General features: G+C 37.8%; 2 protein-coding genes across 2 annotated transcripts; both read left to right on the top strand.

Moving 5' to 3' along the window:
- Positions 1-6996: 6996 nt before the first annotated feature.
- Positions 6997-8937, top strand: LOC103950794 (beta-carotene isomerase D27, chloroplastic). Its single transcript, XM_048589384.1, is given in 7 exon segments — positions 6997-7249; positions 7252-7375; positions 7860-7953; positions 8145-8206; positions 8493-8599; positions 8715-8798; positions 8858-8937. Coding segments are annotated over 7 exon segments (804 nt in total).
- Positions 8938-11322: 2385 nt separating this feature from the next.
- Positions 11323-14136, top strand: LOC103950695 (endoglucanase CX). Its single transcript, XM_009361920.3, has 7 exons — positions 11323-11589; positions 11680-11889; positions 12090-12290; positions 12391-12483; positions 12727-12888; positions 13059-13170; positions 13313-14136. Exons 1-7 carry the CDS (start codon positions 11371-11373, stop codon positions 13801-13803), a joined length of 1488 nt encoding a protein of 495 aa, XP_009360195.1. The 5' UTR covers positions 11323-11370; the 3' UTR covers positions 13804-14136.
- Positions 14137-14327: the final 191 nt, after the last annotated feature.

Raw genomic sequence — 14327 nt, forward strand, 5'->3', positions numbered from 1 at the left:
AATGAGGTTTATGTCGTCGACATAAACTGCAGCGATCACTAATCCAAAATGTGACTCTTTATAAACACGCATGGGCATAGTTCGTTGTTCACATAACCTTGACTTGTCAAATATTCACTCATATGGTTATATCACATCCGCCCGAATTATTTCAATCTGTAGAGTGATCTTCTCAATCTAATAGGGAGAGTGTTCTGTGATCTAGAATTATTTAAACAAATCAATGGAAGTCCTTTTATGTAGATTTCATATCTAAATCCCCACAGAGATACGCGGTTACCATGTCCATAAGCTGTATATTCAGTTTTTCTCAAACTACCAAACTCATAAGGTAGCGGAACGTTATGATGTCCATTTTAGGGGAATATGTCTCCTTGTAATCAATCCCAGGGTGTTGAGAGAAGCCTTACGCTATGAGGCATGCTTTGTACCGCACTATTTCATTCTTCTTATTACGCTTCCTTACGAAAACCCACTTATAGCCCATGGGCTTCACATGTGGTGGAGTAGGAGCTACATGCCCAAACACCTTACGTTTCGCAAGCGAATCAAGTTCGACCTAGATTTCTTGTTTCCAGTTTGACCAATCCGTTCTACGTCAGCATTCATAAACAGAATGTGGTTCAATGTCATCGCTAAGTATGATGTCAGTAACTATTGTGTACGCAAACGCATCGACGATGATCGTCTCATTCTAATTTCAAACCTCATCCAATACTGCGTAATGGACCGAAACCTCGCAATTCTCGGAAGGTCGGGATGTCTCATCTAAGACATCATTGTAATCTAGAATAGCCTTATGCGTTGGAACAGATGAGTGAACAATGGTTGGATTCAGACTAGGGTCACTAATTTGTAACGTTTTCCTCTTATGCGGTTGTGAATCCTTTGAACCAGGGGGTCTGCCACGTTTCAAGGTAAGAGCAAATGATTGGCTAGCTACCAATGTACCGGGCCGTGTGGAATGTGCGACTACCCCACCCTTAGGGACGTTTGACCTTCCTAGGCGATATTGTTGTGTACTATAGGTACGTCGATCTTTGTAGGTTTGTTTGCAGCGGATATATGTGATCTTGTCACGTTTACCAGATCAATAAAACATCCAGCATGCTTTGAGTAATGCTCTGAAGATCTAGAATATGTCGCACTTCAATTCCAGACTAAACAGAGTGGGGATCTAAATGAGACATAGTGAGAGCATACCACAACAATTAGCAGTGTTCTATAGGAACGTTAGTGTTCTTATCTCCCCTTAATGATATGAAGACTGTATCATCAAAGTGACAATCCGCAAAATGTGTGGTAAAGAGATCTCCTGTCAATGGCTCTAAATAACGAATAATTGATGGCAAATCATAACCGACATAGATTCTCATTCTTCTCTAATGACCTATTTTGGTACGTAGTGGCGGTGCTATTGGCACATAGACTATGCACCCAAACACACGTAAATACAAGACATCAAGCTCGTATCCAATAACCAACGGTAACGGTGAAATGAGGTTGGGTAGCGGTGGGCCTGAGGCAGACCAAAATAGTTGCGTGCATTATTGCATAGCCTTAGGTAGATACCGGTAATTTGGTTCACATAACCAAGGTCCGAGCTATCAATTACAAGCGCTTTATGAAAGCTTCTACCAAGACGTTTTGGGTGTGAACATGAGGTACATGATGTTCGACTTCAATCCCAACTAACATGTAATAGTCGTCAAAAGTCTGTGAGGTAAACTCTCCAGCATTATCTAATCGAATCGACTTAATCAGACAATTAGGATGGTGAGCCCTAAGCTTAATAATTCATGATAGGAGTTTTGAAAATGTAGCATTGCGTGTGGACAATAAACAGACATATGTCCAATGTGTCGATGCATCAACCAACACCATAAAGTATGTAAATGGCCCGCATGTTGGTTGGATAGGTCCAAAAATATCCCCATCAATCCTCTAAAGAAACTTTGGAGGGTTGTGAATAATCTTGTAATTGAGGGTTGAGTATTCAACATCCCCAAAGAACAAGCTTTGCATGGCAGGAATACAACGTAGGGAAGTAAATGATGCCCATGTGATGATTTGAGAATACAGTGCATCTTGTCACATCCGGGATGTCCCATACGATCATGCCAAAGCAGCAAAGTGCCCTAGAATGGTTGTGATGTACAATCCACTTGGGTTGTCCTGCGAATGGTTGTGATGTACAATCCACTCAGGAGACGTTCTAGCTTCTCGTGAATACACTTCTGGCCATACTCGTAAGAAGTGATACAAAGAAATTCAAAACCATTCTCTTCAGTGGTTTCAACATGATATTGATTATTTCAAATGTCTCTAAAACTCAGCAGCGTTCTTGCAGAACGTGAAGAATATAGGGCCTCTTTAATTGTTAAGACAGTACCATTGAACAACATTATACAGGCATTTTCATATCCTTCAATCAGGTTGGATGAGCCTGAGAGGATTGTCAGAGGTGTTTTCTTAGGTATGAAGTTAGTAAAATAGTGTCGCTCACGCAATATGGTATGCGTAGTAGCATTATCAGCCAGATAAATAACTTCTCCATTAGTCATACCTAGAAATAAATTAATTGAATTAGTCACATGCATAAATATAATTCCATTCATTCAATTAATCAATCAAGAAATAATATCCATAAAATAATTATACATAATTCAATACAAACAAAAACCAAACAAATTATTCCAAAGACGTAGAAAAATTGTCCAAAAATTAAACCATAAACCTAAAAAGATAGGAGGGGTTTGGCTATTCCAAGTGGGTTCAGCCACTAGGGGTAAAAACACCCTAAAAAATGTCTAGAAGAATAAAACTTATTCGTCCATAGGAGGTAATACCTCCTGAAAATCTGATATCTCCATGGATGTAGTAGCATCTTCAGGATGTTCCACATTGGCAAAGTTAGACTCACGGCGGGAGTGATACTTGGAAATAGCCTTGGGGCTAGCTCGACATACGCGTGACCAATGATCATTTGATCCACAGCGGTAGCACATGTCCATTTCAGTGGAAGCTGATTGAACGGTAGCTTTTCCCTTGTTCTTGAAGTTTGGGCCCTTAGGTGCAAGATGTTGGTGCTTTTGGGTCAAATTTCCTTCCTTTGTTGGGCCATGGCTCTATTGACCTTGGGCCCGTGGGTGGGCTTACTAGCCATTACCACGGCCACGATGATGTTTTCGTCATTTGTGGCTACTATAATTAGTCGTATGCGCTTCAGACACAGCGTTCAAGCCAGTGGGTCGAGCTTAATGATTTTTCATCAAAAATGGGTTCTCTTTTAGCAATAAATAAAATAGAGATCAACTTCAAAGATTTGGTGAATTTTTATGCCCTATATTATTGCTACAAGATAATATTGATAGCATGGAAGGTCGAATAGGTCTTCTCCAAAAAATCTGTATCTGTTAAGTCCACTTTACAAAACATAAGCAGTGATCGAATTCTACAAACTTCAAAGTTGTATTCATTCACGGACTTAAAATCTTAGAAGCGTAGATGCTACCAGTCGTGTCTTGCTTCAGGCAAGTAAATGTCTTTCTGGTGATCAAAACGATCGACCAGAGTAAGCCAGAGGGTGTGTGGGTCCTCCTCAACAAGGTACTCGATTTGCAGTGCATCATAGATGTGTCTTCGAATGAAGATCATTGCAGTAGCTTTCTGAGCTTCATCGACGAGTTTGGCGTCGATAGGTTCCTCGATGATGGCTCTAATACCATTTCCAGTAAGATGAAGCTTCACGTCTTGAACCTACTTTAGGTAGTTTCTTTCAGATACTTCCAAAGTGGTGAAATCGAGCTTATTCAAGCTCAACATGTCCCTAAAACAGAAGGTACAACAAAACGTAGTTAGTCATATGGTAATCCATAGACATACATCATAGAACATTCGGGTTCTATATACATGTATTGGTTTAATTTAAAGATGAAAGCTACAGGTTTCATGTGGTAAGTTTTGAATGAAAACTTAGGGTTTCAAGGACACTAAATATGAAACTACAGGTTCAATTTAGTTTTATGAACGATTAGTTCATAAAAAAAAAGGATGCAATATGCTGATTTAAGTGTAGTGGATTTGAGTTGCTTCGGGAACTCAAGTGTGAGAGCTTTGGAACTACAAAACGATGTCAACGATTCAAAGTAGAAAAATAAATTATTGAATCGTTAATGTCCAAAAGTGATCTTTAAGTCAATAATTTTGGATAAATTATCAGATTAATGGACTGCAAGTCACCTTTAATTAATTCAATAGATCGAGACTAAATAGGGTCGATCGGGGAAGCAAAATAATGACAGACAGATCATATTAGCTTCATTTGGTGATAAACCAAGTAATAATTAAATTAGAATTAATTAGAGTAAACCAAAGTACCCCAAAAAAATATTTGGGCATGATTTATAACGTAGGGATGCCAAAAATTAGCATTGGGTCGAAAAAAACGCAGCTCAGCCAAAAGTGGGCTGGCTTGCAGGTTGGTGTTGGGAAGCTCAGCCAAGGCTGGGTTTCGGGTTTTTTGGTCAGGGCAGGTCAAGCCCAACAGCAAAGGCTGCGAGCAAGTGGGGCGATAGGTGGTGAATCCCAACAAGCAACACGGGCTTGTTGCAGGCAGGCCAATGACGCAAGACCAAGCCCAACAACACGTGGGTTGCTGGTGATGGGCCATGGGTGCGAGGGTAGAGCCTAGCAAATTGCTACAGGCCGTGCTGGTAGGTGGGTTGGGGCTACAGGCCCAATCCAAACCAATCCAGGCCAAAAGAGCGGTTGTTCTTGCTCGCAGCAAACCCAAAGGGCTGCTACCATGGGTTAGACGTCAAAACGATGTCATCCTGGGGCGTGCTCGACGCGGCTGGGTTGCAAGCCAGTGCGGTGCTTGGCGATAGTGCCAGCAACTGATGGCCATGATTCATTAAACTCCCAAATTTTTTTTTTCAACTTTTCTAGGGTTTTAAGAACCCTAAATTGCTTGTAATTTATTTATATGCTTTGACTCACAAATTCCACAGAGCAAAATAATTGTGTAATGCATGAGACATGTGTATATATATATATTGACAAATATATGAATCATATACAATATATATATATATATATATATATATATATATATTGGAAGGAAAATATAAATATAGGGGGTTCATGCATCATGGGGAATGTTTTCATGCTTCGTGGACGTTTCAAATATCTTACTTTATTTTAAGCGTACCTGATTGGCAGAAAACAAATAAAAGCCTTTGAATTTTGTACAAGAAAACCTCCTCCTATGATCCTTTAGTTCCGTAGCTTCTAACAAGAATGTGCTGATAACATGTTGTAGGTCTATTTGACTGAACTGTATTTAGGACTAAAGAGGGAGAGAGGTCGGCCGCAAAAGAAAGAGAAGAGATAGATTTAATTGTGAGGTGTGTGTTGTATCACCCCATTGTGTCTTTATTTATAGTTGTATGATAGGTTAAATCCTTACCCTAATAGGATTACAACTCTAATAGGATAATAACTACTATGGGGAATATTCCAAGATATCCCTAGATATACTAGGATTTACACAATCACATTCCTATTCTAAATATGATTACAACAAGTGTGTTTTTTTTTTTTTTAAGTTTATTTGGTGTGTTTTTTTATGAGGTTTATTTGGTGTGTTTTAGTAATTTTATTTGTTGTGTTTATGTAATTTTATTTGATAAGGTATTTATAGGGAAAAAAATTTTATTTTATCGTATTTTTTTTATTAATTTTGAATATTTTTTAAAATTTTTTATTAACTTAATTAATCTAGATCGTTGGATTAAAAAAAAATTGAAATGCAACAGTCCAGATTTCAACACGTGGCCCAGCGGTAACATTCTGATTTATTTCTTTTTTTATTTTATTTTTCTTACATTTTTTAAAGCTGAAAAACGTGGACCGTTGATCTGGAAATCAACGATCTAGAATGTGCCACGTCATCTAGCCGTTGTAGGAGTTTTTGAAATTTTTTTTACTGTTGGAAATCCAATGGCCCAAAACAAATAGCTGTTGAAAATCCAACAGCCTGGAAGAAGCCATAACAAAGGTACCTTAGTGGGCTATCACGCGAGCCCCACTATCTGAAACCCTGTCGGTGACGTGCTGCCAGTCGCGCCTGATGCAAAAAATTTTGAGACGTGGTTGATGTCATGCTGATGTCAATCTGACATCACATCCATCCATGCTCTCGGGCCTTGGATTGCCTAACTAGTTGCTTGAGCTTTCCTTAGTCCAATTGCCCGAGGTAGGCTGGAAGGGTTTTGGGAAAGGGGGGTGATTGGATTTAAATTGAAGCCTATCCACAGGGCTATTGCCCACAGAAGAAGTGCTCTTAGACTCAAATCCACCCACCAAAAACTGTTATTATAAGGGAACTTTAACGAAAAGCTTCCGGTACTATTCACTTTAACAAAAAACTTTAAAACTCAAAATTTTCAAACCCTTTTCATTAGTTTTCCTTTATTATAAACCTCCGTGGTCATCTAGAACTTCATAAAATAGGGACAAGCCAAACAGTTCTCAACCTACTTGTCTGCATTGAATCTACAAATAACCCCCTCATTGTGACAACATATGCAATCTTGATATATAAACGTAAATGTCACTTGGTCAGGACAATGTGTTCGTTCTCTTGCATTGAACTTAAATCCGTATGTCTACAAGTTAGAATAGTTTAGAGTATCGGTTATGATCTGGGATTCTCTTATAATTTGACAAAATATAGGAACTAATAAATAGGAATGGGTATAATCACATAAAATCTCTTTCAAAAAACGAAAAAGAGAAAAGGGCATGTGTGCCCATAATATTCTGTCACGAAAACAATGCAAAACTCAACCAGAAATGATCTATTCAGGTAAATTGTATGAACCAAAATCCAGTCCCATTAAAAGTCTGAGTCATGCATTTTCCATAGTTTTTCTGAGCTTTTTAAATCCCATTTCTTTTCTTTGCACCAACAAAACTAAACTGGATAATTTCATGGTGGTTCTAAGCCTTCAACCTGTCCAATTTACAACGCCTAAACACTTATCATCATGTAAACCGAGTGTTTGTGGTTGTTCCGTCCGATATCGGATTTCGGAGGCATCAGGAGAGCCAGCTCCAATGGGGCAAAAAACAATGTACAATGATGGGTTTTTCGGGAGGGGATTCATGACTCTTTTTGCTCGAAAAATGATGAAGTCTGCAGCTCCGGTGAATGCCAAAACTGAGACAAAGGAGAAGCCGTGGTGGGATATGACTACGAGAGCTTTGTGGATGTTTCCAAGAGAGTGATGCAGGGAAGGTCTCGTAGTCAGCAGCAGAAAGTGGTTCGAGAAGTGCTCTTGTCAATGCTGCCTCCGGGTGCGCCAGCGCACGTGGATTAATGCAAAGTTTTCAGTCCTCTAATGTTGGCTTATATCTTATTAATTTGAATATTTAGTGATTAATGTACTGTTGGATGATCATATCCATTCATTAATTTGATCATTTACCTTCAAAAACTTGATAGTTGGGTATAAATTTGTAGTGTGATGGTTGCATGGCTACATGATATTACAAATTCACTCATATTATAACACGTGTATCTATTTATTAACATTATACTCTAAGTCCATAACATATCAACCATGTTGTTCAGTCATAGTATATAGACGTGCCGAGCTCCATGCGAAGGGAATCGGGTTTGGTTTGTTTAGTTCAATTTGTTGTCTACATTATTGAACAAGCATATATGATTAACCACTTTAGGCAGTGTGATTAAGTGCTCAAAGTTCATGTGTGAATGCAGTTTAATCTAATCACAATTGTTATAAGATCGTTTTCAGTAGGTAATCAACTATTAACCTATTGTTCTTGCGGTTTAAGAAACTATTTCCACCAACAAAGTGGGCAGCTGAGTTCAATGCTGCATTGACAGTGCCTTTCTTCCACTGGTTGGTTGGGCCTTCTAAGGTAATTATACTGTTTAAGCCAGACTCTATGTGCATAGCATGAGTGTAGTTTTGTCACAAAACTAGAAGTTGCACAATTATTCTATCATTTGACAGATTAATTTGGTTTTGGTCAATGTCAAATTTAAACCTTTGATTTGCTGTTTCTTTTTGGAGTTGTTTCTGATATACTAATCTATAGGCAACTACTAGGTTGAAGAACTTGAGATAAATGGGGTGAAGCAAAGCAGTGGAGTTCATATAAAGAAATGCAGGTGGAATTATTTTATATTTCATTATGTATAAATTGAATTAAATTCATCTAGGTTAACACGTACACATACCAATTTCAAACCTAGGTGTATCCAAGTTGGCTAGAGCAGTGTACTCTCACTTTGCATCCGAATCTCCCCTCTGTAGTTAGATTAGATTGGAATCTCGATTGAAACACACACATAAAAACCGGTTCTTTATCATTTTGGAGAACTGCAACTATACAGACTAAAGTGATGGGGTGAAGCAAAAACTAATTTTCTAACTTTGACATTCTTGCTCATCAAGATACCTGGAGAACAATGGGTGTGTAGGAATGTGTGTGAATATGTGCAAGTTTCCTACACTAGATTTCTTCACCAATGAATTTGGACTTTCCTTAACCATGATTCCAAATATGTCTGATTTTTTGGTTTTATTGTGCCCAAAAACTGGGATTTAAGGCTGAAATTCTTGTATAATTTGATGAAATACATTCCAAGTGGATAGCAGTTTCTGAATTGGCTGCAGATTTTGAAGATAGGAGTTGTGAAATGGTGTATGGCGAAGTTCCACCGCCGTTTGAAGAGGATCCAGTCTCTAAAAAGCCATGTTTACTGATACATGTAAGTTTGTACAACTTCTATATTTATTTGATCAATGGAGATATATAATCCTGATTTCCACCATGCGTTTATCTGCAGGTTCCATTGCAAATCCCAGCTCCAGTGTTTGTCCGAAACTACAAAATTGAAAGATACATGCTCTTACTTTATTCATTACCATACTGAAGTAGTTCGACAACACGCTTCAAGCCATATGTCACGGCCATCTTTATACAGTTTAACAGCAGTTCATATCCTTTGCGCACGTTGAACATGGCGACGCATGGAAGTTACAATTTGTTTATTCCGATGAAAACTGTCTCATTACAGAAGGGAATGTTTGTAAATTTGAGAGGATGAAATATCACTCATTATATAATCCCCTAGGTCACATCTCATTTTGAAGAATGCTGTGAACCAACAATATATCTAATAAACCCAACATGCACATTTGATTTTCCGTTTCGTTTTTAACGGCGTATTGAGGAGAAATTATCTTCTTTCCTCCATGAGGTTTTATCAAGTAGCAATTTGCATCGACATAGTAGTTTTTTTTACTATTCGGTATTCTATTCTAAACTATTGGGAGGGGGACTGGAAATTAGGTGCAAGGGGGCGGGTTCACTACCTTAGTCAATGGATGTAACATCTGCATGAGAAATGTATAGTTAATTTTGCAGAATTAATTGCAGGAACTATGTAAGCAGTTGATGGTGCTGAAATTTAGCCTGCCTTTCGGGCTTTACATGAAAAAGGGGATGAGTTTTCAGCTCTTGCAATTGGGAAAATCTGCTCAAGTTACTTTCACACCTTTGAAAATGTTGTGGAAAGAGTTCCAAGAATACAAGCAAACATCAAGAACCCCTTAATTTGTGCTAATTCCTTATATTGACAAACCGAAACTCCAATCACCCGAACAATGCTAAATTATAAAATAAAATAAAAAATGTGCTTCACTTAATTGGGGTTTTAATCCCACTATTAAATTCTTCACCGATTTGTTTCTTCAAACATTCAATTCACGTTATTTCATTCTTTTTTCAATCCCAAAAGTATTATTCTAATCTTTGACTATAGGTGTGAGACTTTAAGTCAATATTTCGTACTATGAGTTGAATAATTTTCGTGCAGAATATGTCATTGTGACGATATTTAAAATCAACCATACACTATTGTACATATTAAAAACTTAAATATATAAAATATGATTAGCTAAATATACTGTTACGATGATAGGCCGTTGCATGTAAATTTTCTCATATAGTAAGTCCCAATCACATGATATGCGATTATATGTGAAATGTATGGGTTGGACCACCCTTTTAACTAATAAAACCGCTCATGCAAAATTCAAACCGTGACTTTCAAACTTTTTCTGAAGCTTTGGCGGCCCATGTGATTTGCTTTGTCCACCTCCACAAGTATCCGTGACTTTTTTTGCCACAACAGACAAATCACGTTTCTACAACGTCCCAACACGACACGCGCCTTAAATTATGGCATCCAAAGTCCATAAGCAAATTATATAACTAAAAATGTTACTTTTTTATCGCATATTTGTATTATTATTTGTATCGCTCTATAATAGAAATGGACTCATATTTATTAAAACTTTTATTTATTGGTGAGTTCTATCTTTATTAGAGAGATGATCATACAAATATTTTGTAAGTATAACATTACTCTGTGAGTCCATTTCTATTATAGAGTGATACAAATATTTTGTAAGTATAACATTACTCTTCTGTAAATTTTGATTTTTCTTGTTTTTTTTTTTTTCTTCTAAGACTTTTGGCATGTAGTGAAGTTCTGAAAGTGATGACTCATCCTCGTGAACAAAGATTTTTTGTTATCCTCACTTGTAATGAAAAAAAAAAAAGGGGGATAAGCAAATTGCAAAAGAATAGTGATTTTCACACTTTCGTTTTTTTTTTTTTTTTTTTTTTTTTTTGCCTATGGTGTTTGATTTTTCTTTGATTCAGTCAAATCGAAGACTAAAAAAACACATAGTAGCGCAAGAATTAAACAGAGAAGTGCGGAAATTATTACCAATTAAAATGTTGAAGAATGGAACCTTCTATTTATTGAGAAGTGTTAAGGAGATTTTCTCCAAGTGTGACTCTATAGACTATATGTCATCTCATGTTTTTATCACAATCTTTTATAATTTTGACACAAATATTGACATTAAATTATAAGGTGTCAAAGAGTTCATGAAGAGTCTCACTTTTGGAAGAGTCTTCTTAACATTTCTCTTGTTTTTTAACCATGTGAGAATTATGAACTCTACTGCGTCCTTTTTATCTCACTTTTGTGACTTCTAAGTTTCAAAACATCGAATTCTAGAGGATAAAAGTTTGTAACTTTGCACCAACAGTATGTTTGTCCTCACTCCTCACAGAAAAATGTCCCATTTTTGGCGCAGTTGATCCCGTGACCAACCGAACAACCAACTTCCCTCTTCTCCCAACCTTCCCTTTTTGCCTATAAATTTCAGTCTCCACCTCAACACATTTGAAACCCACCACCCTATCTTTTACTAGGCCTCTGCTGATATTGCTGCAGTCACTAGCAATCATATAATGGCTTCTGCTGTCACATTTTCTTTAGGGGCAAAAATTCTATGCTTAACTCTTTGTCTGCTGAGCTTATGCTGCTCTGCTTTCACTCCTCTAGACTACTCAAATGCTCTGGAAAAGTCGATTCTCTTTTTCGAGGGTCAGAGGTCTGGGAAACTGCCCGACAACCAGCGGCTCAGTTGGAGGGGGAATTCCGGCTTGTCCGATGGCTCTTCCTACCATGTACTAATTAATTCGTGTTCTTTTGTCTAAACTTTATGTTTAGTACATTTACAATATAATGTAACATTTTGGAGGTGAACTGTGTTTCAGGTGGACTTAGTAGGAGGCTACTATGATGCTGGAGACAATGTCAAGTTTGGCCTGCCAATGGCCTTCACCACTACATTGCTGGCATGGAGTGTGATTGAATTTGGTGACTCTATGCATAGCCAGATTGACAATGCGAAAGCCGCCGTACGTTGGAGCACTGATTATCTTCTAAAAGCAGCCACTGCAACCCCCGGAACGTTATATGTCCAAGTAAGATAAACAAGCAAATATGCACAAATAAAAACGAGTTATAAACTTTTAATAAAACAATAGAACTGGGATACTAAATAGACGATAAAATGGCACAAAATCATGGTACTGAAGGCTAAAAGAATTGACTCATTGTTAACGACGTTGGTTTGGAGCTGAAGAGAGGTCCTAAATATAGTCACATGTTTTGGTGGTTGCAGGTGGCAGATCCTAACATGGACCACCGGTGCTGGGAGAGGCCAGAAGACATGGATACGCCACGCAATGTGTACAAGGTGTCAACCCAAAATCCAGGATCAGATGTTGCAGCTGAGACTGCTGCTGCATTGGCTGCCGCTTCCATAGTGTTCAAAGACTCCGACTCTTCTTACTCTGCAAAATTGCTTCACACAGCAATGAAAGTAAACATCTATAACAAAAATTTGACTTCATTTTAACAATTTTTCCGCTATTACCATGTGTGAACAAGAACGTTAATTTTAAATTTTGATCGCCATGCAGGTGTTTGATTTTGCAGACAAGTACAGAGGTTCTTACAGTGACTCACTTGGTTCAGTGGTCTGCCCTTTTTACTGCTCATACTCAGGATACCATGTAAGCCAAATGCATATAATTTTGCTTCTAATTGCTTTCTTTTACGAAAAATATACACAAATGGAACAGTCACAATCTTTTAATAAAAAATAGAACTGGAGGGACTTCGAACATACAATATTTTATATAGTCTCTCACTTTTATTTTTTATTTTAAATTTGTAACCAGTTATATCTGTGTATATTACGTTTATTTTAATCCCGTTAAAGTTCCTCTCATGACCCCAATTGTGCTGTTAAATAGGATGAGCTTCTGTGGGGTGCATCATGGATCCATAGAGCCTCTCAGAACAGTTCATATCTTGCCTACATCAAGTCCAATGGCCACACATTGGGTGCAGAAGACGATGACTATTCCTTCAGTTGGGATGACAAGAGACCTGGAACTAAAGTTCTCCTTTCCAAGGTTTTATTCTTATTGAAACTCCTACTTTTTCGGTTTGTACTCTAAAATGAATATTTTTTAATTTCTCTAAAGTCACAAGTGAAGTACAAAAGATCAAACGAGACGTGTGACAATCACTAACTGGAAACTCTTAGAGGTGATATAACTTATAACAATTGAATTTTGTGTAGAGCTTTCTAGAGAAAAATGATGAGGAATTCCAGTTATACAAATTACATTCAGACAACTACATATGCTCTCTAATTCCAGGGACGTCTACTTTTCAGGCCCAAAATACCCCTGGTAAGCCCTCATTTCTTTATAGAAATATGATCATTAGTCTGGCTATGGAATGTGCGTCCTCTTTCATAAAAAACTTCTAACAGGATCACTATCTTTTACGTGTTGATATTGTGCTTATATCCAAAAACGACGTCGTTTTCAGGAGGATTGATCTACAAGGCAAGTGAGAGCAATCTCCAATATGTCACATCAGCATCTTTACTCCTCCTAACATATGCAAAGTATCTACGTTTAAATGGAGGAGTGGCAACATGTGGATCATCAAAAGTCACAGCAGAAACCCTAATCTCAGAGGCAAAGAAGCAGGTGGACTACATTCTCGGTGACAATCCAGCAAAGATGTCATACATGGTAGGGTTTGGGGACAAGTTCCCACAGCATGTGCACCACAGGGGTTCTTCTCTCCCATCAGTCCATCAACATCCCGATCGCCTTGGCTGCAACGATGGATTTCAGTACCTGAATTCTGGTTCACCTAATCCAAATGTTCTTGTTGGAGCTGTTGTTGGTGGACCTGACAGTAAGGATAATTTTGCCGACGATCGGAACAATTATCAGCAGTCTGAGCCGGCTACTTACATCAATGCACCATTTGTTGGGGCTCTTGCTTTCCTCTCAGCTCAAAAGGGTTAGAAGAAGTGGATTTGGAGAGAAGAATGTTGTTACCACAAAAAGGAAGAGTTGTATGAATAATATGGAAACTTTAGTATTTCTCTAGTTGTTTAGAGGACCATGCACTAGCAATCACACTCTAAAGAGTGTGCCCTTAGCATGTCCATGAGCTGTGTCACATAGTATAAAGTGTAGGTTGGAAATGTTGGGAAATTGTTCTTGCTGGCAAATGATGGGAACTTTATTTTATCTAAAGCCATATATCTAGAAAATGACTAGTTCACGAAGGACCTGGGAAGTTCTCGTGTTGCATTCCTTAAAAAATAGACTTGGTCGTTGTCAAGTTTGATAGTATACTCTTTGTGCAAAGTAGTTTAAATTTCTAGTGGTATTCCTCTTCACTTGTAAGTGAAAGGTCTTAGGTTTAATTCTTACCAAAGGCGAATCTAAATCATATTATTACTAGCTCATTATGAGGCTTAACACACTTCTCCACTTATCACGACGCGAAATGAGTACCAAATACTGTGACTTTAAAATTTTGG

This window comes from the organism of the source record quoted next, unplaced genomic scaffold, assembly GCF_019419815.1.
Source record: "Pyrus x bretschneideri cultivar Hongxiangsu unplaced genomic scaffold, Pyrus_bretschneideri_v1 Contig3, whole genome shotgun sequence".
Lineage (NCBI taxonomy): Eukaryota > Viridiplantae > Streptophyta > Magnoliopsida > Rosales > Rosaceae > Pyrus > Pyrus x bretschneideri.

Bases quoted from the DNA above. Each gene is read 5' to 3' on its own strand.
- LOC103950695 (XM_009361920.3), top strand. From the start codon at position 11,371: ATGGCTTCTGCTGTCACATTTTCTTTAGGGGCAAAAATTCTATGCTTA. The intron at 12,291-12,390 runs GTAAACATCTAT...ATCGCCATGCAG, and splicing joins TGCTTCACACAGCAATGAAA to GTGTTTGATTTTGCAGACAA. The intron at 12,889-13,058 runs GTTTTATTCTTA...AATTTTGTGTAG, and splicing joins CTAAAGTTCTCCTTTCCAAG to AGCTTTCTAGAGAAAAATGA.